Raw genomic sequence first — 27,251 nt, forward strand, 5'->3', positions numbered from 1 at the left:
TCACCCATTCCTCTATGTTTGATATATTATATTTTTAGGAGAGGGATTACATTTTGCCACTATGGACAATCAAGGACAACATTGTGATAAAACAATGATGTCCTTCAATACCCCTAAATTATCCTCATTGGCACTGTGACCACATCACATTACAACCCATAATCCCCAATCCATAAATCATTGTATATATGTAGCCAGACACACTAACAGCATGCTTTGAAAAAGGCCACAACTCACATTCCTCGATGCAACTGAGACAATAATGTTTGTCTGTTTTGTGGCTCTTGCTAAGCTGACCACTGGGCACAGAGACTGAAAACACCAGCTGTCACTTCTGCCATCAAAGAGATGAAACATCAACAGATCCTGCAAAACCTCCGATGGGTACTGAGGAACAATAACCCCTTCAGCAGACCAAAGGATGATGACACTCTCGCATGAAAAATAAATGCCTGTGTCTGCAGAGTACTGCGGTGCATTTCTTTGATCGAGGAGGAGCTGGTTGCTGAGAGGAGGCAGATCTCTGCAGTAGGAAATAACGTAACACCCTCTAGTGGCCGAAAGCGAAAGTGCATTAATAGATTCTTCTAACCCTGCAGAACGAACACATGAATGAAAGTTGCACTTCGTTAGATCTAAAAGTTTGAAAAGATCCAAACCGAGGACAATGTAACAGATAGAGGGCCAACTTTAATAATACAAGTCAGTAAAATTGTCTTTAAATATGGTATAAAAATAAATGCAGGAGATAATAACAAAGAATATGTTCTACATAAAACAGGAGACAGTATTTTTGTAATTTTGATTGTGACTTAACAAGTGCAATGAAAACCATATGTGCTAATTATTGTAATGCAATAAAATAATGCAAAGCAAAATAAATGCACGATAAATAATCATAATTATAATAAACATAATATATATATGTATATATATTGTATATTCATTCTGCACAACACTTCCCATAGCGTGACAATGTATCTGTGACCCCAGATCATGTAAAGCGATGACATTGTTTAGATTTATCAGTTTAAGCTGTCATTTTATTTATTTTTATCCGCGTGTTTTTCTTCTTCTTTTTTCTTCTCTTTTTCACTCTGACATCATTTGTTTCGGCTGGAAGTGGGAGATGGGCGTCGGATCCAGCAGTTACAATATAAAGAACTGGAACACTGAATTGGATTTTCTTCAATCCTGCCAGTCTGTCAGTGTCCTCACAAGTCCAATGGTGCTTCCTTTCTAAGAATACTGGAAATATATCAGGTACTGTAAGAGTGAAGAAGGAGCATCCTCTCCAAGGACATGCAACATCCGGTGGACAACAGATTCGACTCATCGCCCCGGCTGAGCCGAGAGCGGATGGACAGACAATGACGACGCAGATATGAGATGGTCCCCCTCTCAATGTCCCAGAGAGAGAGATAGCATTGATTTTAGCATGATGGCACATGACTGGTCAGCCTCTTGGATGCTCGTGGTTTCCCCTGAGTTGGGAGAAGGGGAAAAAAAGGCAGAACAGACAGGTGGAGAAGAGAATGAGGTCAATATGTAAATGAGCGTGAGAGAGACTAAACACAGTAATTTCAGTTAAAATAACAATATGAGCAGCCATGCATTTACATTGCATGCAATGTGCATATTTAAGATTTGAGCTGAACGTGAAGGTAACATTACATACGGTTCTACATATCCGCAACCTGTAAAAATAGTTAAAATAAGTGTCTATCATAATAGTAGCTGACAATGTACAGCGTGTGTCATTTTGTATTACCTGGAAGCAAACGCCTTCAGAACAAATTCTTACTTTTCTGTGGGGACAAAAAAAAGCATACGTTAAGTGACGTCATACATTTACTGTGAAGACGACTCAGGGTTCCATGTCGTCAACTTTATAATAAAATGGCATTAACAACAATCTCCTCTTGATGTTCGCCTCCATCCTCAGTTGAAAAGATCGTCTGATTCTCCTCCTGTAGTAAAACGGCCTCTGTCAAGAGTGTGATTTAGAGGGTTTTATTTTACTCAACTAAAAATAATTACGCGAGCCATTATTTTAGAAAGCCGACAAAGTATTAAGCTATTAAGAATTGTCACGTAGTGCATTAACATGGTATTGTATCAACAGTCTCGCTGTCATAGATGTCACAGAATGGCAAGCGGTGTCGGTAGAGTAGAGAGCAGGTTCTGAACACATAAGTACACGTGTGCAATTCAGAATTATTCATCATGTTATGACAGCCTCCACATGTCTGGTTTTCATAATGGTATCTTTAAACCCAAGAGGAGTCCTGATCAGCTTCTCCACCCTCCACACCTGCAGCTGAACCTGTTCAAATGTTGTATTTGTTCTATCTGGGGGCCATTTTGTTTCATCTGTTCTTTGCTTTGATCTGGTTTCACCTTTAAGCAACTCTACCACATTGAGGATTGAGGAATTATTTATCCACATCAGACATATATATATATATATATATATATATACCTCTTTAAATGTTTTACTCTTTGCTAAAATCAGAAAAGTTCATTTTATTTCTCATTAATGTAGACTCAGCACCCCATCTTGACAGAAAAAAACAGAAATGTAGACATTTTTGCAAATTTATTAAAAAAGAAATACTGAAATATAATTTTTTTAGATTTTAGCAAATGGCTGCAATGAAACAAAGAGTGAAAAATGTAAAGGGGTCTGAATACTTTCCGTACCCACTATATATACTGTATGTGTACATGGGTAATGCATATAAACTAAAAGTGTGATTAAACAGACATTGATACGGCTTTAGAGTGGATGCAAGGAAGACAGGTTTTATCAATCACTGAAGAGGCAGTATAGAGCTGAAGGTATTTCTCTACATCTTATATTTCAAACTGAGTTTTTATTTCAATGTTTTAAGTCAAGTGTTTTGTCACCTTCTTCTTTGCCTGTAATAACTCCTGGTAGGCACTGGAGCGGATGAATCGGCTGTAGGAATCACTCTTCATCAACTTGTAGATGTGTTCCTGTTGTAGAGACACATCATGGGAAAACTATTTACCAAAGCACAGATGAGGAGCACGTTGTGCTGAACTGAATCGGATCAAAAGTGATGATCAAAACAGAGTTATGAGTCATAAACTGCCACATGAATTGTTGCTGTTGTGAAATACAGTTTCAGATCACAGAAGTTGAGCGTTTCCATGCTTATGTTCCGAACATGAACAGAAATGAGCGGTGGGTGGGATTAAACTTGTTGGTGTCATTTGAACCTGTGCGTCCTCAAAGGCGTAGCGTCCGGGGTCTTTGACGTTCTGGGTGGTTTTGCCGTAGCTCTTAGAGTCCACGTTGATGGCACTCGGTGCTCCGGGGGCCAGGAACTCCTGCCAGATCTCCTGAACCAGGGTTGGAACTTCTCTGATGGGACGCTTCTTTAGTTCCTGGACCGCCAGCCAGAACCTACAGACCAGAGGTAAACAATGCAGGAGCTCTGGCCACACATTTTAAAGTAATAGTGAACCATGGGAAAATGTTTGTATTCACACATTGTATCTAATTACAAAAATATTTATTTTTTAAAGCACCCTTTTGCATTTTACTTCAAATACATTTGACATTGTCAGCACACAGGACAAAATAAATGCCTGGAGAGGATTAGAAGTTAGAAAATGAATTAGAAGCTGTAAAAGGACATTGTTCAGTGTTTGCCTTATTTAGGGACACCTCTGCAGAGAGAGAGAGAGAGAGAGAGAGAGAGAGAGAGAGGGATTTAATAGTGGGCAGCATCATGCAAGTACAATTTTAAAAAGTTAGAGTTTAAAGTGTTAACATGTCCACTAATAGCAGCATGTTTCAGGTTAGTCAGACATCCGTTCAATTATAGGAGAGTTGAAATGATGCTCAACAGACTGAGACATTAAATTAGAATTTAATTAAACTGACCGCATTATGAGCTTTGGGTCAGAAACAATACGGGCATGTACCATCAGAGGGAGCAGGGGAGCTATGCTGCTTCATATGCTGGCTGCATGCATCTTTGATACTCTGCAGTGTTCCTGTTACCACAAATAAACCAATTAACATAATATTCCTTCCCACCTGAGTTGTTCTATAAACAGATACTGTCGTGCTTCTTAAACACTGCACCCGGCAGCTCTCTCCGCTTTGATTTCACGATTTCACCTCGTATACATGAAAGAAGCAATGACCCCAGTAATAACAATGACCCCAGTCATAACAATGACCCCAGTAATAACAATGACCCCAGTAATAACAATGACCCCAGTAATAACAGTTGTTAGCTTTCCACAATTATGCGTAGGCCTACAGACAATCCCATTCAAGTGTATATTATTGATCACGTCTGTCACCAGCAGAGAGACCCACAGAAAACCAGTGTTCAGTTATCTCAGAGTAACCATACGGACATGAGCGCTCAATGTGTGTGTGAGGGTTTCATAGTGAATGTGAACATTTCATTTTGTGTGTGTGTCTATGTTTGACTTTGTGTGTACGTGTAGCGCAGTGTGTGTTAAACCCTCCACAGTCTCTCACGTGTGCATTTATGTGTGTGTGTGTGCTCTTTTTAATCACGTTGTGGCGACACGTATCTGTTCACACCCTCACGGTGTGGAGACACATGTGGGAACAGAAATCTGGTCCCACAAAAGTTAACCGTTCATTTTCGGCTTAAGGCTCGGTTTGTGGTTGAGGATAACATTTGCAAAGGTTCAGCCAGCTGTATGGTTATGATCCAGCATGTGGAAGCCACGGCTGAAGGCCCAGTCACCAAAAACATGACTGGATCCTACTACCAGCGTCATTTACTGGCAGCGTGTTATTTAGTATATTATTAGACACCTGAGTGTGTCTACTTCATGCTACTTCATTTATTTAATTTCAGGGACAAGTGTAGTTATTACTAATTCATTTTAAAGCTAAAGTTACTGGTTGCCTTGCAGCAATTAGATATGAAACATAAGATCATCTTATAAAATATGATTAAATTCTAATAAAAGACGTGATCATTTTAATTTAAATACTAAGGAGTAAAACATGGCGGTAAACCAGGGCGGTCATTTATATCAAATCAGCTGAGAAACAACACGCTTTCTTATTTGGGGGTGAGTCACTCTATAATTATGCATTAGATTATAATTAATATTTATGAAGCCAAAAAATATTGATTGAAGCTTTAAGGTTAGGTCATGCCTCCAGGGGATTGTTCTCATGTCGTGTTGGTGAGTACCTGAGATTCTCTGAGCTGAACTCAGACTCCAGGAACTTAAGGAACTGCTCTCGTCCAACTGGATCTTTGAGAACCTCATCGATGCCGAAAGCCCACCTCTTTACCCTCTGCTGGCCCGGCTCCTTGCTGAGGAAGAACACACCCAAAAAGGCAACACGTCTTTTCACAGATGATCCGTGTGCGCAACATGACACACCCTAAATATATCAACTAATCCCTGTCAGATTAAGACCTGCACCCACCTGGCTTCAAGCTCCCAGAGAGTGGCGTCATCTGTGATCCAGGGGTTTGATGGATCTGGGGGCGTGAGGAAGGGGTCGTATTCGATGTACTGCTCTGTGTAGGCCAGTAAACTGTTTTTGAGGGGAAACAGCGAAAGCGTATGAACGACTGGTGGACATTTGGTATTAATCATCGAGTCATCACATCTGGGTAAATGATGCTCCACGATCATACCTTCCGGTGGGTGATTATGAATGAGTTGTAAGCTGCATTTAAAGGAAGCAGTGAGGGGGATTCCTCATTCTCACTGAATTCAGCTCTCTTGTCACTGAAGGAAATGACTCATCAACACTGTGTGTGCCACCCACTATCTGGAATCGTCAGCATCGTCTGGGCACGATCGCTCCCCGAGGTCATCGGGGCTCTCAATTCAACGCCATGTCTGTCCGTTGAAAGGCTCAATAAACAGATCGAGGGCTAAACTGAATAAAGACCCCAATAATATCGCTCACCTCTCCGCCACTTTGGACATTTTCAGTCGATGCCTGTCTAACTGCAATTGCCAAAAGGAGATCTGAAACCACAGCAGGGAACAATTCGCATGCGTCAGTGATGAAGTTACAATACAATGTTGCTTTTTGCAAGTATATTTAAACAACAACTGCATGATATTTTTTATTAATTCACTTTTTTTTGGTGCAGTTCAAACATACTCTTCCGTCATGTACATATCGCATTTGTATACATTTTTTTAAAATTGTAAACAGACTCATAGATGAAAAATGAGGACTACAGTTGCAATTTGAGTGCTAGCCTTGACTTCAAATGTTCCTGTTTTTAGGAGGAGAGTGCCACCGTCTGGTCGAACCTGTTCCTGCAGTTCTTCTTCTGTCGGCTGCTTGGCCTCAGGGGCGGGAGTGTGGGTCGGGCTGTGGGTACGGATATCGTTCTGCAGCCCGTACACAGACTGAGATCACAAAAAACACATTCAAATGAGTAATAGAAGCCATATAGCGACTGACAACCACACAAGGAACAATGTGTCTCTCTGCTGCATGTATGTATTGCAAAGTCATCAACCCTGACCTCAACAGAAAGACGTACCAGTGGGATAGACGGGCCGTACCTTTCTGGTTTTGTGGGGGTTTTTCATTCTGGACGACTTCTTTATGTCGACTTCCGTTGTGTTCACACATCCAGGCTGTGAGAGGAGACGACATCATAACGTTCTGTTAATTCAGCTGGAATGTCATTGTTACAACTTCGGCTCTTCGTGCTTTGCCCTCGAGCACGACGCCACAAATAGTGAAGGTGCGATGTTGCCGCCGTGACGTGAGTTTCAGGTAATGCAATCCAATTTGCTAAGCTGGGCCGGAAAGTGATTCTCTGACGTCTCCGGGACGAGATGTTGGATGTTAGTTAATTAAATATGAAATGTGCCAATTTCATCAAAACAAGCAAACCAGCGGGGGACTAGTGTGCAAATTCCATCTGATTGAACAAGTGGTCTAATCGAGGTCTCTTTCACAAGAACAGGACGACGTAGCTCGACAGCGTCACTGTGAAATTTGAATTAATGTTGATTATGTTGCTCCGAGGATGCATAAATTGGACTTATTTTCCAATTAAGCATGGAGCAGCGGCTTTCAGAGAAATACAGCGGAGGAGCCCCTGTAACCTCAGGGGGAAATAAATGTTAATGTCAAGCAAGTGTGTATGAACAAGGTAAAGAGCAGCAGTGAAGCTGATGTGTTGTGACAGTTATTGATGTGGCATTTCATGTGAAACCACAGCTCTTTGCTCTATTCATGGCTCATGTATAAATAACGTGAACTGCGTCATATTTTCAAACCAATATGACTTTGTCGCACAGCTTGATGCAGGTGAGATGTGTTGAATGGATTAAGATAACCCAGAGAGCGTGAATTATATGGAGATTAATCATGAGTGAAATAATTTCTTTCAATACCGTTCTCGTTTGCAGAAATATTTCAGATGATATTAAAAGTGTCGGCTATTATATTGGTCACACAGCAAAGGTGACGGTGACGACAACATCAGCAATTTCACTCACCACTGGTCTGTGCACATCCCAGAATGCTCTTTCCTGACTGTCGAGAATCTTCCTCTCAATTTTGTCTCTTTTCTTATCCACTCTGAGGAACAAAAAGGGAGTTCAGAAACGTTTCTACAGAGCGTGTAGATTATTCCGACACACATATGATTTAGCCCGTCGAATGTTTAATGTGCAGTTCATCTGTGAAGTTGTGCGTTGGCATCTACAGGAAAGTTGTCGTGAAACCACACACTTCAATCACGTCAGAATGGGTGTGTAAGAGGACTCACTCAATGCATGTGTGCTTCTTATAGAAACCTACTTCGCTTGTGCTTCTGCTTGCATAAAAATGAACTCCCATTTCCTGGCGAAAGCCCTCTGTAGCCTTGCTAAGCTCTCCTGCAAGTGAAACAAAGAACAATGGGGGGGGGGGGGTTTGAGGGATCTGGGCTGATTATGCTTACTGCACGTGATGTGTACAGTGCACGGCTGGATACCATCTTTAATGATCCCTGCTCACGTACAAAAGAAGGAATACCTGAGCATAACTAACCCGGTGATTCATGATTGCTTTGGGTGAAAGGAAAGTTACGAGTGATGCAGTGGCACACGGGAAGAAACAAAAGTTCTGAGGGTCAGTATGAAGAAAAAGGCAAGAGATAAAACCTGAGAGCAGAATATGCAGAACATTTGAAGAAGGGGATGCTGGCGTTATGAAAACACCTCTCTCACTTACCGCTTCGTAGTCTGCAAGCTCCAGACGTGCTTTATTTTGCATTGTTCTTTTGCAGAGGTAAACAGCTGGGGAGAGGGAGAGAGACAGAGAGAGGGGTGAATGGGAACTCAGCTTGGTTTGAACAGCCTTAGGCGACCCTGCGTTTACTCATTGAATCCTCTCAAATGCACATTTAAACTGGCCTCCAAATCACAAAGGTCATTGGCTGTGCATGGTGTCTCAGTGTGTGTTGTTTGTTTGTTTGTTTATTTGTTTGTGTGTGTGTTGCACTGTCATCATCACTTTGTTAACTGACCATTACGTGGAAGCTTCATTATGCCATTACACTGTTTTCATTAAGGCGCATCGTTCATGTGAATCAGTTGCTACATCTGAGACACTCTAACTTCCCTTAGGCTCACGGGATTATTCCCACAGCGAGCATTAGCTCTTTTTCCTCTCCCACAACTCAAACAACAAATGAAAGACCAGCAAAGCTGCGGCGAGGCGCTCAAACCATTTCTGGCATTATGAAATGTTTATCTCCGCTGGTCTGTGAACAATGAAGAGCTCGTCCCTCTATCACTATTTAAAAAAAACTCAGCCAACTGTGCACGTATACACACACATCTCTGGTTCCCCGTCACTGTAATCAGTCTGTATCAGTATGAATAGAAATATGATAGGAAACACACGGTATTACATGCCAACTGCTCTATAACGGATTCTAACTGTGGGCCAAGCATATAAAAAAACCTAACTGTGATTTAAAGTGTCTTCCTACCACTTTCATACTGCAATTGCATCATTTGTGTTTCATCTTTTGACTCGTTGGTAACACCAGCAGTAAGAACAATCTGCTGGGTACATGACCGCCACAAACAGTGTGCATCGTTTGACTCGTCAGTGCTGCACAATGCACAAAGCAGCATTTAGACTGAGCAGCTCTCTCACCATAGTCTGTGTTTTCTGGTTCCCAGCAGTTTGATGGCCAAAAGTATGGCGTCTGAAGGGAAAAACAGGTCATTAGGAAACTAAATTAAAAGAAACCTTACAGCTAACCACATGGTGTGTTGAGTCAAAGTGGGCACCGGCATGCGAGGTAGGCACACAGTCACAGCCTTGCATCTGTCGCATTAAAGTATTTGGTTGAATAATGGGCTCGGCATTACGTCTAAAGCACATAAGCTCCTTTCAGCGAGCACGGGGAGCAGACACCGGCATGAATCCGGACCCTCCTCGGTGGCACCGTCTGGACTGGACTGGCATCAGAGGAAATCCGATTACCAGTAAAGAGCGAAGTGAAGCCCGCTACCAACTCAGACAGCCTGAGGCTGTTTATTGGTTAGTTCTGCTAAACCACTAAAATTGTCAATCCCACGGTTAACGTTCAGAGTGATGTGTTTTTCTTCCTTCTTTACGCATGAACCTTTAAGAGTTACGAGGCACAGCAACTGCTAATCACCGTTTTGACTGCATCGCATTACACAGAGGGTGTGTGTGTGTGTGCGTCACTGTATCTGTCCTTCAGCCTTCTGTGCGCCATAACATCTGTACGCTCAATGACCTCTTGTGGTTGCAATAATTCACTTTTAAAAAAAACATATTTTATTGACGACATATTTGATTGGCTATTGGTCCGAGAGCCAGTTCGCTGTTAGCTTCTGGCTGTTGCACGGCTAACGTAACTAAACACACAGTGAACAGGGAAAAGGTGCAGACAGCTGATTGGATCAAAATGAGAGAGAATCTGTTGCTAGTGAAAGAATAAACTATTATGATCAATTGCAGTCTAGATGTTCGCCAAATATGATTTGTATTAATTCAATGAAACAGCTGTTGCAGAAAGCTGCACTTTTCTAGTTCTCTATGAAAAATATATGGAAAAAATAACCGGCGCGCACATCACATCCCTCTGGACTCTTTGAATTAAATCCTTAAACTGTCTGTTCATAACATGGACATAAGCAAACATGTTTTCTATAGTTCATATGATGAGATAACATGTGAGATAACACGTGAGATAACACGTGAGATAACACATGAGATAACACGTGAGATAACATGTGAGATAACACATAAGATAACACGTGAGATAACACGTGAGATAACACATAAGATAACACGTGAGATAACACGTGAGATAACACATGTGATAACACGCGAGATAACACGCGAGATAACACGTGAAATAACACGTGAGATAACACGCGAGATAACACGCAGGATAACACGCGAGATAACACGTGAGATAACACGTGAGATAACACGTGAGATAACATGTGGGATAACGTGAAACAAATGGTACTATGTGAAACATTTCCTCTCCTTAGGTTATTTTTAAACATTACCCTTGACTTGTAAAGTTTTATAGATTTAATAACATAGATCAACGAAAATACAAATCTGAATATTACAGTTATTAGTCTTACCTGAAACCTATAGAAAGTGCCATCGTCTTTGAGCGTGAGGACGTGGTCTGAGATGGGGAAGAAGTAACCATGTGCCGCCATCAGAGTTCCGAGGTGAAGAGCTTCCACTGGGAGAAAACACAGAAATAAAGTCCACATACATTGGGTTATGAACATTGAATTATGAACATTTTGCCATTAGTTGCATGCCAATTGGATAAAAATTTACCGCGCTATGGTAAAAAGAAGATATTGACCTTTTCATGAATTTGACCTTGACCTTTGACCCAATCGATCCCAAAATCTAATCAAATGGTCCCCGGATAATAACCAATCATGCCACCAAATTTCATGCGATTCGGTTTAATAATTTTTGTGTTACGCGAATAACACGCACGCATAAAAATAAATACACGGCGATCAAAACATAACCTTCTGCATTTTCAATGCGAAGGTAATTAGAACAAGCGTGTTTTGGGATTGTGTTGAAAAGTTAAACTCAACAACACCGTCAACTGTCGTACAGATATATAATATTTCAGGAAGAAATCTTCTCAGAAAGGTGTCTTCGTGCTCAGCTAAGCTCACCGGCTGCCGCCTTACATTTAAGAAACTAATATGAGAGTGGTATCAATCTCATCAACTAACTCTTCACCAGAAGCTGAATCAGCATGATTTCCAATCATTTCAAACCTGCGTGATAAGGCTCTACTATTAACATATCAATCGTCTTTAAATGATCTTCATTCAGTTCATCTTGAGGCATTAAAAGATCATTAGAAGAAGATTTTCTGATTATCCTGCAATCAATAGTTCCTCATCACTGATCTTGAGCCGGCATGCAGTTTTTTCTTTTTGGAGGTCACACAAGAAAATTAACTTTATTCACCCTTCGTCCTCAGGTATACATTAATTGTTGACAGACTGATCAGAATAAACACCAGGACCTTAATTGGGAGCTGCTGCCCTAATAATAATAATACGCTAATACACTTTAGTTGTATGGCATTTACCAAAGGAAATGAAAACCAGAAAAGGCAGATACAATGTGAACAAGACCAAAGGACATGAGCACAGAGGAAGACAATAAAAGGATGTGTGAAATAGGAATACAAACACTATAATAAGGTCTGACACTGCTTTGACAGGGGAGGCAGGCCCCCCCAAACACCACAGCAGGAGGGCCCGCTGATTAGCCCACCATAAGCCGGGGAGGCGGAACTCATCAGACGAATCACCTGGTGTTGTGCTTGGTTGGAGTGAAAACCTGCTTCCCTCCGGCGCTCCACAGCACATGATTGACTCTCCCAGATATAAAACCATCAGCTGATGAAAACATGTAATCATCATCAACTGTGTGTCTCGTCTGCCACCAGTCGCTCCCTGCTGTTCTCAACCTGTAACCTCATGGTGTCAACGGGTATTATTCATGTTTCATGGAATGTGTCGACAATTTTCGAGGAAATCGGCCCTTTTTGGGGTAATTCGGAACAGTGTATGAGAGAGTTTGTTGACATGTTGTTTTATACAATAATGTTCCTGTCTATTTCTGCCTTGATTATTTTGAGTTTGGTGTGACGCCCCGGGGAGTCTGACAGTCAACTGTGATCTTAACCCAGGAACAGGCGAACATATAAATGCGTGACATAGTCTACATTGGCAAACTTATGAATGCTTTAACAGGAGCTTACTCTATGCATGTGTAAAATATTCACATATCTTTTCTCTTGCTCTCTGGAATATACACACATCCATATATTCACACGCACCGGGGTGTATGCGTGTGTGAGATGAATATGAATCAGCACAGAGGTGAGCCTTGAGAGGTCAGGATGCTGATATGAATGTGTGTGTGTGTGTGTGTGTGTGTGTGTGTGTGTGTGTGTGTGTGTGTGTGTGTGTGTGTGTGAGTGAGAGAAGACTTGGCTGCATTTATTAATACATAATGACTCATAAGTTATTTAAACCTGTTTACTTATAAACACACCCATTCCTCCTTGTGCACTGCACCCTCCACTGCACTATTTCTTACAGCAATAATATGCCAATATATATATATACAGGACTGTCTCAGAAAATTAGAATATTGTGATGAAGTTCTTTATTTTCTGTAATGCAATTAAAAAAACAAAAATGTCATGCATTCTGGATTCATTACAAATCAACTGAAATATTGCAAGCCTTTTATTCTTTTAATATTGCTGATTATGGCTTACAGCTTAAGAAAACTCAAATATCCTATCTCTAAATATTAGAATATCATGAAAAAGTATACTAGTAGGGTATTAAACAAATCACTTGAATTGTCTAATTAACTCGAAACACCTGCAAGGGTTTTGAGCCTTGACAAACACTCAGCTGTTATAAATCTTTTTTTTATTTGGTCTGAGTAAATTTTAAATTTTTATGAGATGGTTTTTTAGTTTTTTCTTAAGCTGTATGCCATAATCAGCAATATTAAAAGAATAAAAGGCTTGCAATATTTCAGTTGATTTGTAATGAATCCAGAATGCATGACATTTTTGTTTTTTTAATTGCATTACAGAAAATAAAGAACTTTATCACAATATTCTAATTTTCTGAGACAGTCCTGTATATATATATATATATATATATATATATATATTGGCATATTATTGATGTAAGAAATAGTGCAGTGGAGTGTATTATTTTGTATGAATTTAATAAATTATATATATGAATTTAATAAATTATATATATATATATAATTTATTAAATGCATATGTTGGTGTGTTATTAAGTCAGAAAAAAATGTCAAAGAGCTATAGGGTTATTCAGGAAAACAGTCCTTTACCTACATTTGACTTATTATCCATTCAGAATGTTTATGTTCTGGATTGTTTATCAGATGAAAGTCAGCAAAGTATTTTAAAGGCCATCTGGGACAGGGAAGTTGGAGCTTTCTGTTTCCCATTCTTCAACCAGTGGGATGATCTGCTCCCGGTCTCTCTGCTTCTGTTGAAGTGCAGCTGAGGGGTATTCTGATGCCACCTGAGGACTGAATGTTGAACGTCATCCCCACGGACATTAAGTGATTTCTCTAAATCCCCAAGGCAATCCCGACTCTGCATTGCCTGCTGCTATTTCAAAGTTCAGAAATCCTCCAGCACACATTAAAAGGTAGATACATAAAATTAGATTAAGCTGAGCAGCATGTGTTCATTTTGTATTATTGTGCTTCGCCATAGTTGGAGAAAAACATTGAATCTAATGTATTAAAGGCTGAGTTAATGCATCATCTGGCTATATGTTAGATGACACACCCAACATGTCCATGACCTGAACAGGAGGGACGATGTCGTTGATCCCTGATGTGAAGGTAGAGCCTCACTCAGGTCAAATAATTGACCTCATAATTGAGGACTGGTTATACTGGGACAGCGATTCGGGCCGGATATTATGCTTTGAGGATGGACTACTCGAAAAGAGGACTTTGATAATTCAGACAGGTGACTTCAGCAACACACCGCTACACTCAAAGAAATGACTCATTGGATGAACTCAATTAAATTGTTGGCAGGTTTTCCATCCAATAATTATATGCAACTCCAACTCAAATTTAGCACATCAGTGCAATAAAATGTAATTAAGTTAGTCCAACTCATTTGTATCAAATACATCTAAAATAAAATAACTATATTCATTAAATTTAATTAATTTGTGTTTGTCCAACTCAAAATATAAACTAACTAACGAACAAAATATGAAAACTCCACACAGAAGGAACACCCAGACTGGGAATTGAACCCACGGACCTTTGGCTTTGAGGCGACGGTGCTAGCCACTACACCACCATACAGCCCTGAAAGTGTCTTCACCTCATGTAAACAACTCATTTTCAGCTGGCGCATGCGCAAAGGGTAGTCCTCAATTAAACACATTTATTTTGAGTTGATATGCACACCATCTAACCTAAATAAATCTAATAAATGCAAGTATTCATACATTTTGTGTTACACCCATTAAATATAAATATCTATTTTTGTAATTGATTTATTTAAATGTATCAAACAATATTTAAATGTGTCACCTCGAAGAAGGGCTTGAATCGTTTTTGTGAGTGTAACCTAAATAAATCTAAGAAATGAAAGTATTCATACATTTTGTGTTACACCCATTAAATATAAATATCTTCGTTTTGTAATTGATTTATTTAAATGTATCAAACTATATTTAAATGTGTCACCTCTAAGAAGGGCTTGAATCGTTTTTTTGAGTGTAAACCCTGAAACTAAGACAGAAACATCAACGGCCACTTTGTTGCTAACATAAGAAATAGGCCTACACTGAAATATTTAAGATTTAACTTGTGGTTCCGAACAAATAAAGCTTGTGACCCCTGAGAAAACGGTTAGTCAGATGTCTATTTCGTCTATTAACTTCATAGATGGCTCCATTAAAAAGATTTTTCGGAATGTGGATTCGTACTGTGTTTTTTTTCTTGCTTTCTACCCCGGTAATCATTGCGCAACGTATCTGATGTATATTGTATTCCTTAGGGCTCACTCGTGGAGTATTTTTAGATCATTATATTGTTACCTTTACATAAGCTAAGGATTTTAATACTTGTTCCAACACTGGTTCTAATCAGCTCAGGTGGGAGGTAGAGGATTCATAAAGATGCAACTGAATGATTAAGGAAATAATGCAACTATTTATAAATCCATGCATTTCTTTTGTAGTAAGATATAATCATTTATATGCCAGTGTAACAGTGTACAGAAGGATGGTCTGACTGAAAAATATACAAGAGTGACTCTGGAGTCTGATGAGGAGGAGGCTTAAAGAATCCTGGAGGAGAAGTCCAGGACCATTATACATACATTATTATACATATATGAGCCCTCGCCATGCTGACGATCATTTCCCTTGTGCTCCACTGAGCAGATTAGGTGCTCTTTCATATGCAATTCACCCTCTTAATAACACACCAGGTACACACTCCCCGACAGCTTTTTTGTTGATGGTGTGGTGAATTTGCCTATTTTATTCAACTGGTGTCGTTTCTTTATTTTAAGTCTTTTAATTGTTGCAACTTGACAACTAAATTCCTCCCAGAAGGATCTAAATTATTATTTGCAAAGCTACTATTATTCATGTATGTATATATGTATGTATGTATGTATTATGTATGCATGTATGTATGTATTACTTTTTTAAAAACTGTGATGACATTTTAATAGTATTGGCGTCCCAGTGAGACTGAATTTAGAACCTCTTCAGCTTCTGTACTGTCATGTGAGCTGTGTCCAGTTACAAGAGGGATTGAAATCAAAGCCTTTGCTTTCATTTGGAGTGGTAAAAAGTGGTCGTTGCTGAACGTTCAGTGCAAAATGAAGCTACCAGGCTCTGACGTGTCAAGCCAATGTAGAAGTGCTTTTTTAAACCTGCATTCTCTCTAGTGGCCAGCAGGGGGCGACGCCTCTGATTGCAAAAAAAAGAGGCCTTTTAAAAAATGTCCCTACTTCTCAATTGATGTATTGACCAGTAAACATGGTCAACACAAGTGTATGGTCTCAATAGCTAGTTTCAAGTCCTCTTCAATACAGCGTGATGTTCATTGAGTAATTGAGGGTCCTGTCTGGAGTAAAATAGATGATAAAGCGAGGCCTGGACCTTGTGATTGACATGTTGCTACCACGGCGTTGTCCCGTCTGTCAGTACAAAGGGAGAAAAGCCCATTTGTGGGAGCATCTGGTGAGTGTTGTGCTTTTATTGCTGTACGCTTTGTCTCTGAAGCGTCAGGAGAGCAAACCCTCCAAGCATCTTGCATAAAAGGATGAAAGCGGCACGGCTGGCGTTTCCCACGCATAACAATCCGTCACATTGTTCGTATACGGTTGTGATGTTACAACTATACAATATATGTCATTAGGCTGGCTTTGGGCTCCCTTTTCCTTTTGCCAGTTTGTCATTGCACATTGTATCTTTCTTTCCAGCCATTGTTCGTTTTGTTCTTCCCAGTGTTTAACCTTCTAGTTTTTGGGGGGATTTGGTTTCCCGCCTGCTTCTCAACTCTCACCCTTTTAATTTCATAAATAAATCATCGAGCTCTTCCTGCTGCCTCCTCATCAGCTTTGGATGACGTAAACAGGAAGTAAGACATTCAGTCAGTTAGCTGTCGGCTCCACTAAGCCCTGTTCTTTAGGCTTTATATGTACATGTTGGTGAATATTCCCCCCTGGAGAGTCATGCTGAATTAACTGCCAGCAATTCCTGTTTTCTCTGAAAACACAGACGTGTAGGGGACAATTAACTGGATTACGAAACGGCAGAAAGTGTCTCAATTATGAGCTATGAGAGCAGATCTGAAATTGGATTTATGGACATTTATCAGAAATGCTTCAGGGATGCTCATATCACGAGAAAGACCAGTCACACTGGTTTTCATCTCAATGTGTTAAACACCATGGACATTATTTAGAAGAGCAAGGCTTTTCTCAATGTTAAGCTTGAGGTGTCCGCTTGAGGTCGTCGATCGTGTCAACCTGTGGCTTTCCATTCACGTCTAGCTTCTCCATGTTTCTGACCCTGTCACACATTCCGCATGTTAGTTTGTTTCCATCCCACCTGACTGTTTGCTAACTCTCCTCTCATTTCAGATCCTCCCCTCCCCTGGTTCTCGACGCCCATCTCACCTGCAGCACATCCCCTCATCACTCGCTCACTATTTAAGCCCTTTCACTTGTTCCCTGCCAGATGTGTGTTACGGCTGAGCTCGCCAGTGTTAATCCGCCTGTGGATTGGTTTGCTTTATGACTCATCTCCAGGTGTTGGCCCTGTCTGAACTTAAGTAAATTAAACTGTCCTGGTCCATCTGTCTCTGTGTCGTGCTTTTGGGTTCCAGTGTGCCCCGGTAGGAGTAACCTTTACAGATCCCTTCATGAGCTGTCTAATCTGACCAATAATGCACCTTCATGAAACAAGCCTCGGCCACCCTTAAGGTGGTAAGCACTTCATTCCAATAGTTCCCATGCCAGATAAAGCAATTGGCTTTAGATATTTAATGAAACATAATGGTTTGTAATGGCCTGAATTGTAATGTAAGTATCATGGCAAGAGGCCACGTACATGTGCACAACCTGCTGCTAAAATGTCCCAGAGGATTTCAGATTTTGAGGCAGGAATTTGCATCGGCTAGTCAAACAGAATCGGGGACCACAAATATTGCAAAATAACAAGATACTGAGTTCCTCAGAAGCGTTTCAATATATTACCCACTGCATTCATTTCGGAGAAACCTCTCTTTCCCCTGTTTACGTTGATATATAACCTAATCTGCCTTTATATAATAAACATGCTGATATTGTGCTGTGAGACAAATTAATTGCATTTCACTTTGCCGTGTCTGTCCGCCCCCGAGGAGTGTGTCTGAGCTGAACACTCTCTTCACCTGACGGCTTGTTTTGTGTTTGCAAATGACTAAACACTCAAATAAAAATGAAAAACAAAAAGTGTTAAAGGTCAGAGAACATCTGCTTGTTCACACCTGTTTTCAGACCCTTCACAAAATGGCCGTTTCTGAACATTATTCTCTGGAATAGCATTCGGAAATGCATTTTCCCTTTTGCAGGTGACACAAAATGGAACAGAATAAATGTCAATTTGCTCGAGGGGATGACAGGGAACATTAAGCAGAAATAATATGACAGGCTTTCTTGTTTTACATAGTTTACGACGTTTTTGTTTCAGCATATCAGAGGTGCAGCACGAAAGATACATCATGAATCAGTGCTGTCTGAGGCTGGGGAAAAGCAGAATCTCTCGGGGAAAAAATGTAAATGACTGAACTGTGCTTTTACTCAAACAAGTTCCTCGACGTAAATGAAAAGACAAAAATAAAAATAAAGCACAAGAACAATCTGTACGCTCTGGAAGGTTCAACTGCTACCAAACAATGCAGAGATGTTTTTATTATGATCCGACTGCTTCATTATGCCCTTAAAAAGCACACACACACACACACACACACACCCACACACACACACATACATAAATAAGAGCATGACTTGTTGTGATCTTTCTGATACAAATGCACAATTGACAAATGCAGGCGAAGACAGGTCGACTCTTGCATACAAATGAAACAACACAAAAAATTGATGAGTCGGTTAAATCTCCCAGCTGGGAGCAGGCACAACTATGAATACCGAGGCACACACACACTGGAGCAGACAAACACTGATATGTGCACCCACAAGCAAACACGTCGGTATTTAAATAACCACACCAACACTACGTACACGCACATTTAAACTACACTGTTAGAGATATTTCTTTATCACCATATTTAGCAAGCCAGCACTTTTGAGTCATTCTTTGTGCAATAAGAGGCTCAAGAAATGATCTGACAACTTCCTGTCAAACTCTAATTCATCATACTTCAAATAAGAATAATAAGAAAGACAAATGCATCACTGTAAACGTATGTATGTTTGTACACACACACACACACACACACACACACACACACACACACACACACACACACACACACGTTGGTTCAAAAGGTTCCACAAAGGCATGCAGTTGCCAGCAGAACTATGCAGTTTAGGATTATACAGAATAACCACCTGTAACAATGCTATCTCCATAATTGTGTCAACATTAATAGATAACTATATATGTATATTATATATTATGATTAATAAAATAATCCCACACCATTCTAGATCAGGATAGAAAGTCGGACCCACTCCTCTATGGAGAGTGTTTGGGGGATGTAAACAGGAAGTATTATTGCCATAGAGTCAGTTAGCTGTGGGCTACAACTTCGAGCTGTTTTTAAGACTATATTCATTTAAATTTTGCCAAACTGGCACCATTAAAAGTATGCCAAATTAGCTGTTAGAGATTCCTTTTTTAAATGTCGATGTTGAGACAATGAAAATGGATTAATTTGACAAAGACCCGTTAATTCTCTGTTCTGGAGTAGTCTCTAAAGAGTGTATTTTTTCTCTGATTTATACACGTTAATTAAAAATGGATTCAGGAGTAAATTATATCATCGAAAGGTCTAACACTAAATCGTTAAATCGTTAAATCCCGTCTGTGTATTCTCACGTCTGAGTTACGACTAGAAAGAAAGATTTGAATGCACATTTGTGGTATTTGTGTGCTGAGGGTTTTAAAGTAATTGCCTTCACGGGATTGTGGTTCACGTCCATAACTGCAACTCGGCATCCAAACTACAAAACCAAATCTGTTTTTTAAACACCGGTATGCACCTTTCATGCAGTATCTTAGCCTACGCACACGCCCTGCCGCTCAGAGGCTTCCCTCTTACCTTGATCTTCAATGTCCAGGTTCTTGATCATCCACTGTACAATTTCAGAACCTGAAATGAGAGAGACATTACAAATGAATCACTGACATCTAATATATTCTGTGCTGCAACACTTTTTCAGGGAAAACAATGAATCTCTTAACCCTATCCACCTCCATTTATCATCACAGTGCATACCAATTCCTCTCGCCTTGCACCGTGTGGGTGGCTAATCGTCCATCCATTTCCACATTATTTCTTCTCGCACCCTCTCCAAGCCATCTCTCTTTGGATGTACTCCATTAATATAAATGACCAGCGAGTTACAACGGCACAATGAAGCAGCTATTGTGTACCCTGACAACACAGTCTGTCTGACTTAGTCACAGCACGGACATTGCAGTCGCAATTGTTTGATTGAATAAGGAAATGTAACACAGAGGACATTTCCAACTGTCATAAACACACATTAAGACGGTAACTGAGTGAAATAAGGTCTGAGAGGAGGAGAGAAGGTTCTGCTGTGAATGTGTATTTGTTTTTTTCAGTAAATGTCTCAGGATTACTCATATGCCACTGCCATTTTTTCAAACCTTTATGGTGGATGTCATTTTGCAATTCATCTTCTCCATTTGAGAATGCAACTGAATCTTTTTCACATCTCAGAATAACATAACAGCATCCTTTGTCCCCTGGGTATTTTTTGCCACCCAATCACAACATGTAACTTTCGCACTTTAGCAAAAATATATATATTTCCAAGCTATTATTACAGTCCGTCATGCTGACGGCTGACGGTTTGTTGAGGAGACGAGAGCCACAGAAGGAGGGAGAAAAGGTGTAAAAATGGAGACATGAGGGAATTCATGCCGTGAGACAGTCGGCCCTGCGGCTGTCTCTCTGTCCGTCAAGCTGTCTTTCTGTCAGTCGTCCTTGTTTTTCAACGTCCATAACCAGATGAGATTCTCCATGGATTAACATCATTAACACAACCCCATTTTCACTTAAATGAGATGTGTACGCTAATCCTCTAACAAGGCTGTTCTCCGGATTTATTAATATCGTGCCCATAGATTGGGCTGTGCATGTGGGTTTGTGGGGTTGCGGGTGTGTGCAGCTGCAAGCATGTGTGTGCATCAGAATGTGCCAATAATATAAAGAGATAAATGATACCAAGCATGGCTAATATTGGATATTTGCTGCAGCAAAAAGTAACAGCATACAGCCCGAGGGCATCATGCACAACTCAACATCAACATATTAAGAAGAGATGATTTTAAGTGAAAGTACAAATTATATTTTAGAGGTTGTAAAAATCCTCGTAGTAAAGCCATATGAGTTGAAAATAAAGACTATGCACAGAGAAAATGTGTGAAATGCTAGAATATACCACATAAGCTATGAGGAGATATACACTCGATATACAGATACAAACATACATATAGGGCTTAACAGTCCAATAATATATAATTCATAAATACCCCATTAAATGGGAAAAATTGTGAAATATAAGCTCACCCAGTTTGATCAGCTGTAAATTGTTAAAATACATCTTTATAATTTGGGTCGCCAGTAAAATAAAGAAGAAATAGCCACATTTGCCATAGTTATTATGAAAAAAAAGTATGGGATCTGTGTAGCGATATATTTATTTGAGAGCGAGAGCTGTTACTCAAAAAGGTGAATAAATTGGCAAGTGGAAAATGTGTTTTTTATACAGAATTGAGGCTGAGCACTCGTCCCCGGGCAGTTTGTGGGGCTACAAAAAGTGGTGCAGAGGAAAAACACAAAAACAGAAACCTTGGTTACATCCGTGGCTGTTTGTCCGGGAGCTCCAGTGAGCAGCAATCATTCACCTCAAATAAATATATCGCTACACAGATCCCATACTTTTTTTCCATAATAACTATGACAAATGTGGCTATTTCTTCTTTATTTTACTGGCGACCCAAATTATAAAGATGTATTTTAACAATTTACAGCTGCTCAAACTGGGTGAGCTTATATTTCACAATTTTTCCCATTTAATGAGGTATTTATGAATTATATATTATTGGACTGTTAAGCCCTATATGTATGTTTGTATCTGTATATCGAGTGTATATCTCCTCATTGCTTATGTGGTATATTCTTCTTCTTTGCGGGAAGTAGCATCCAGTCTGACCATTACACTCTCTCGCGAGGCATTATTGATAGACACTGCATGCATTTGTACAAATAATATATTACAACTAATGGTTGTGGTGTGTTTTTAGACATGATGATGAAGTGTAACTATAGTCTTTAGGTTGAGCTGCAATAACAAATAAGACATCTGTTTCAATCATATCATGTTCCCACAGATGAAGCCAGTGTACTTGATTGTATAATACCTGACGAAAAGAAAGAGCAGCGATGGATCTGAGCGGTTATTGCTTAGCCAGATGTAAAATAATCAAATATAATTAATCAATACGGCCTCTCACTGTTTGGAACGTAGATAGATAAACCCTGTGGAGAAGGCTTGGAATGAATAAGGAACCCAACAACAGAAAAAGACCTGTGCATCAGCTGCCCTTTATGTGCACAAAGCATTCGTCATTGTTTCGCTGACATCACTGAGGCTCAAATTAGTGATATAAATTGATCTGAGTCCATATGTTGCTGCTCACTGCCAACCATCCAACCTCATCGCAGGGCCTGAGTGGCTCTTAGTTATAGCAGAAAGGGGGACCGGTGAGGGTTCTGGCATCTGTTGGTGGCTTTGTGCACGTTATTGTGCAAAAAATGAGGTTTTTTGCACAATATTCAGGGAACAAGCATTCATCGGAAAATCATAAATTGTTGGATTATTTATAAATCCTTTATATTTAACAAGATTTTGATGCCGTTGCATTGTAAAGCTCTGACTTTTATAAACCGATAAAAGCTTTTAATTTGATTGCGTAATCCTGTGAGTTTATATTTCTGTCTATATAGTGCATGACAGCGATGATGGCTTCGCTTTTGAACGTAGTGTTTAAATTGAATAGTCTCTTATAGGTTATCACTCCAACATGGATTCTTACATGTTAAGTTGCATAGCTCGAACAATCCAATGTGATCCTCTTGACATTCGGTTACTGCTGGTGTGAAATGTAAACTCTAAATAATTTCAGTGTTTTGTTTGGCGAGAAATGAGTACTCGTCGGGTACTTAGTGGATGGGTGCGAAGTGGAGGAGAGGACGAGGAAGAGGAGAGGAGGCAGTCGAAGAGCGTACAGAACAGCAGAGAGCTAAAAGCCTTACCTGAAAAAACACTGGGGATCTTGGTAAGAAAACTTTTCACTGTTCGGATGGGGATGCCATTTCTCTCATCCTGCATGCGTGCTATTACCTCCTCCATCTGGACAACAACAGAAACAGTGGGGGAGAAGAGGAGGAAGCAGTGAGAGAGGTTTCATCAACTTGCATTAGTGAGTGAAGGTTGTGTGTGTGTGTGTGTGTGTGTGTGTGTGTGTGTGTGTGTGTGTGTGTGTGTGTGTGTGTGTGTGTGAGTAAGACGGAAATAAATAATTGGACACAAACAAATTCTCGTGTGGTTCAACCGTGTTTCCAGAGGGGGAGAGGAGGAAGTTGGTGACTAAGAAATCACTGCTGTCAGATTTCTGCCTCTCCTTTGACGAATCTCTCTGTGTCATTTGTCACACAAAAAAAGCTCCAGTAAGATGCTCTATTAAAATTTCAAAAGTCGAACAATGGAGTTTCTTGTTATGCTCCATCACAGTAAATGTACATACTGTACACCCAAACTTTACATCGCAGAGAAGAGAAATACATGAAGCCACTCAAAAAGGCAATTCGGACACGGAGGTTTTGTACGTGTTCTGATTTACACATTTGAACCAAAAGCTGCAGCGAGGAACCAAATAGACACAAATGAAATTGCAGCAACATTTGCACACGCCACTGAGACATAAATGCACTGGGAGTTTTCTCAAGGGTCTGGCATGGCAACACAAGGCAGCCTCGTTTCCAAGAGAACCCAGAGGGGAGCAAAGCAGAGGTGCGTCAGTCGGATCGGGGGCAAGGAGATCTCCCCACACTCACCACTTGGTGTGGAAATATACACATGGAAAATATGTACACAGAGGCCTGGCAACACACCTTATATGTGCTATGCAAACAGTTACACATTAACAAACATGCTCAATGTGTTGCTTCACATCAATCCACCTGTCAAGGATTTTTTTTGTTCTGAGAAATATGAATTGAGGTTTGTCTATTCACAGACAAATACCACAATCAGCTGATTATGGATTTACTACTGAACGATTATTCAGAAAAAAGACAGTCGAGGGCATGAAATGTTTTATTTTTATTTTTTATATTCCTTAAATCAATCAAATGTTTCTTTCAATAACACATTTTATAGTTTAAACCACACAGCGAAGAGAAACAGTGAAAAGATGAAAATGTATCCACTAAAAAGAAGATTAGCAATGATCTAAAAACAGCATAGTTTATTTGTCCGAGTCTTAAAGAATACCCTTCAACGAGACAAGCCGTGTCGATAAAAAGATAATCATAAAGTTATGCTTGACAATGGTGCACAAGATGCCAAGATTCATTTTGAACATGGCGATGAAAATAAAGCACCGTTATGATTTGTGCTCGCTGGAGTTTCATTACAACACATTTGATACTTGACTCCTTTCTTTACACGACTTGTACAAAGATGAGAAAGTAGTCCATGCGTAAGAGAGATGAGTTTATTACGATTACTCGGCATTGAGGGGGAAAGTGTTCTATGTTTTGTTACTCCAATCAAATATTACAAAGAGTCATTGTTTATTTAACATGAGTATTAGTTGTGGTAGCTTCTGCACTTTACCTACTGGATTATAAGTACTAAACTATAGTATCTATCTAGTGTATATAGATGTGTTTTGTGATAGTGTGTGCAGTGTATTGATGTTTGAAATGGTCTTTTTGGGGGTTTGAAACGACTCATTTTTCATTTGATTACATCTAACATATAATCAATTGTACTTATTGTGCACTGCACTGGAGTGTGATGTTTTTCCAACTTCATGGATCATCCCCCTCCATTTAGTTTCCTCTCCGTCTTCTTGTGACATAAACACAACTTATCCGTGGAACTCCTTTGGGAAAGGTAACACAATCAGTTCCACTTGGTACAAATGAAGTGTCGTGACGGTGATTTTCTGTTGCCATATTGTCGAGGAGGGAACACTTCAGCTGAAAAAAATCCGGGTTTGATATGTAAATCTGTGTCTACTTGGCAGTTCATGAGCTAGGACTGAAGAAGCATTGTGTTAGCTAGTAAAATACCCTGGAGTTAAAAAGCATCCCAGTTTGGGACTGGAGCTTAATTGACAATGATGGAGCACAAGCAAATAGTGCAATTAGAGAGCTGCTGGAAGATGATTGGTGAACCAGCAAGACTAAGAGAGGGAGGAATGAAGAGAAATTAAACATACAGGTTAGTTCAACCTGTTCCTTTAATCTTTTTCTCCCACATCCTGCATGAGGCAGGCCAGTAGATCTGTCTCTACAACGTATTTCATTGGAGGTTCAGCACTGTGATTCAGGTGGGCGCTTATGGTGCTATAAAATTACATTTCTGAAAACAAGTTACATTTATTTTGCAATTACAAGACCATAGTGGACAAATCAATCCTAACTGCTCCTGGGTAGATCCTCCATGTTGTTGTTATTTGGTAGATTTCTCTTATTTTCACATTGTTCCCCAATGAAAACAATGTCACACCAAAGTTACACCGATGTCTTCACCAGCGGGATTCTTATTGGACCCATATGTACTCCCGCCACGAAGATAATGTTTTAATAAGAGGCAGTGCTGAAATCCTAGATGTTCACTACTTCATTAAAAGTTGTTCCGGGAAATGAATTAATGCGAGACGAGCCAGGTTGAAGGAAAAAGGTTGAATATCTCAAAGAGGCTTTTAATATTTGATCACAACACAATGGAAGCTGTTGAAGTCAGAATATGTTGACATTTAACAGTTTAAGTATCAGAGGGTGATGTATTTCTTTGCTGTTTCTCAACAACCACTGTTTCAAGTTAGAGGACAATGTGTGATTTAAAGAATACATATGTGATTTTAATCCTATAGTAAGAAGCTCAACCGGGCCAAAATCAATCCATAAATACTATAAATACATAATTATATAATTCAGGCGTGTGAAGCTGTAGCACCTAAAACTGACGCGCAGAAAAACAGAAATTAATAATATTCAAGTGGCCTCCTTTTCATGTGTCGCATGCATCAATTCTTTTGTTGTTTTCAAACCCATTTCTCAATAAATGATCATTGTGTTCAGCTCATCCCCCGTTGAATAAGTGTGCCTTATAAATGCCAACCTTCCTTCTGTATCTATGCCTCGCTGTCTTTCTCTGAGAGCGAGCGAGCACAGGGAGACGGAGCAAGGACAACAGCACTCGTGATCAATACTTCTACACACCCTCTCACCGCCTACACATGGTAGAATGCCACCAGCGTGAATACCCAGGATCTAAAGCTCTTGAAGTCGGGATGCTCTCTGGTTTCATGTTGTGAGGAAGAGAGGAAAGCCATTTCCCTCTGGAGAGAGTGAGATAGAGGAAGAGTCTCTCTCTCTCTCTCTCTCTGTCTTCGCCCCCACCCATCCACCCACCCAGCATCTCTGCAGCCTCTTAACAGATAAGAGGGAGTGTTCTGGCTGCACAGTGTGAATCATTGAATAATGATGGTACAGGACTCAGTCCATATGAAGTGACTAACAAAAGCTCCAGATATAAGCACAGACTGAGCTTTCGGCACACGGCTCTGAGCACTTCAAAGACTATCACTGGGGCACTCGGAGAGCAATCAGAATGTTCTGAAGCACCATTTGGAGCAAAAAAAAGCAGGTTTGTAAATCAATGCTGGCATGTGAGATGTCTTTTTAGCTGCTGTTAAGTGCAACATAAGTCCCTTATTTGATGGGCTGTTTCTCAGAAAAGCAAGCCGATAGAAGGATCCGCTATTATAAAGCTTCTATCTTGAGCACATCTGAAAGGCGGGAGGTTTTTGGGAGGAAATTTCAGAAATTTTATTGTGTGTTCACAGAGAGCTCAATTTAAAGTGCCCTTTATCAGTTACCTGGGCAAGAGAGAAAGGAGGTTGTTTTTTCCACCTTTGGGATTGATGGTGTTAGGCTGAAATGTGGTTACGTCCATTTGGATCAGTGTTGTAAATCCTGGACCAAGTAATTAGAATTTGTAAGAAAGGCAGAAGATTGACCTGGAGCTTTCTGAGAACCACCTGGCTCTGAGACCTTTTAGTTACTTAGATGGCCTCGGTGTGTTTACGAG

The 27,251-nt window shown here is 40.1% G+C and overlaps 1 protein-coding gene across 4 annotated transcripts in view; it reads right to left on the bottom strand.

Moving 5' to 3' along the window:
* Positions 1–670: 670 nt before the first annotated feature.
* Positions 671–27,251, bottom strand: part of rgs7a (regulator of G protein signaling 7a) — a 52,879-nt gene continuing 26,298 nt past the window's right edge. For 2 of the 4 annotated variants that reach the window (XM_056434978.1, XM_056434979.1), the window contains exons 3-18: positions 23,180–23,276; positions 19,934–19,984; positions 10,648–10,754; positions 9,170–9,221; positions 8,237–8,301; positions 7,823–7,899; positions 7,519–7,600; positions 6,571–6,645; positions 6,313–6,411; positions 5,957–6,018; positions 5,465–5,575; positions 5,223–5,348; positions 3,247–3,433; positions 2,911–3,000; positions 1,772–1,808; positions 671–1,484 (exon numbers count right to left, since the gene is read on the bottom strand). In XM_056434978.1, the coding sequence (XP_056290953.1) occupies positions 1,788–1,808; positions 2,911–3,000; positions 3,247–3,433; positions 5,223–5,348; positions 5,465–5,575; positions 5,957–6,018; positions 6,313–6,411; positions 6,571–6,645; positions 7,519–7,600; positions 7,823–7,899; positions 8,237–8,301; positions 9,170–9,221; positions 10,648–10,754; positions 19,934–19,984; positions 23,180–23,276 (1,302 nt within the window). In that variant the 3' untranslated portion in view covers positions 671–1,484; positions 1,772–1,787. Of the gene's footprint in view, positions 1,485–1,678; positions 1,698–1,771; positions 1,809–2,910; positions 3,001–3,246; positions 3,434–3,462; positions 4,030–5,222; positions 5,349–5,464; positions 5,576–5,956; positions 6,019–6,312; positions 6,412–6,570; positions 6,646–7,518; positions 7,601–7,822; positions 7,900–8,236; positions 8,302–9,169; positions 9,222–10,647; positions 10,755–19,933; positions 19,985–23,179; positions 23,277–27,251 lie in introns of those variants that run through there. The other 2 variants (XM_056434980.1, XM_056434981.1) reach the window with 2 other exon arrangements.

This window comes from Pseudoliparis swirei, chromosome 17, assembly GCF_029220125.1.
Source record: "Pseudoliparis swirei isolate HS2019 ecotype Mariana Trench chromosome 17, NWPU_hadal_v1, whole genome shotgun sequence".
NCBI lineage: Eukaryota > Metazoa > Chordata > Actinopteri > Perciformes > Liparidae > Pseudoliparis > Pseudoliparis swirei.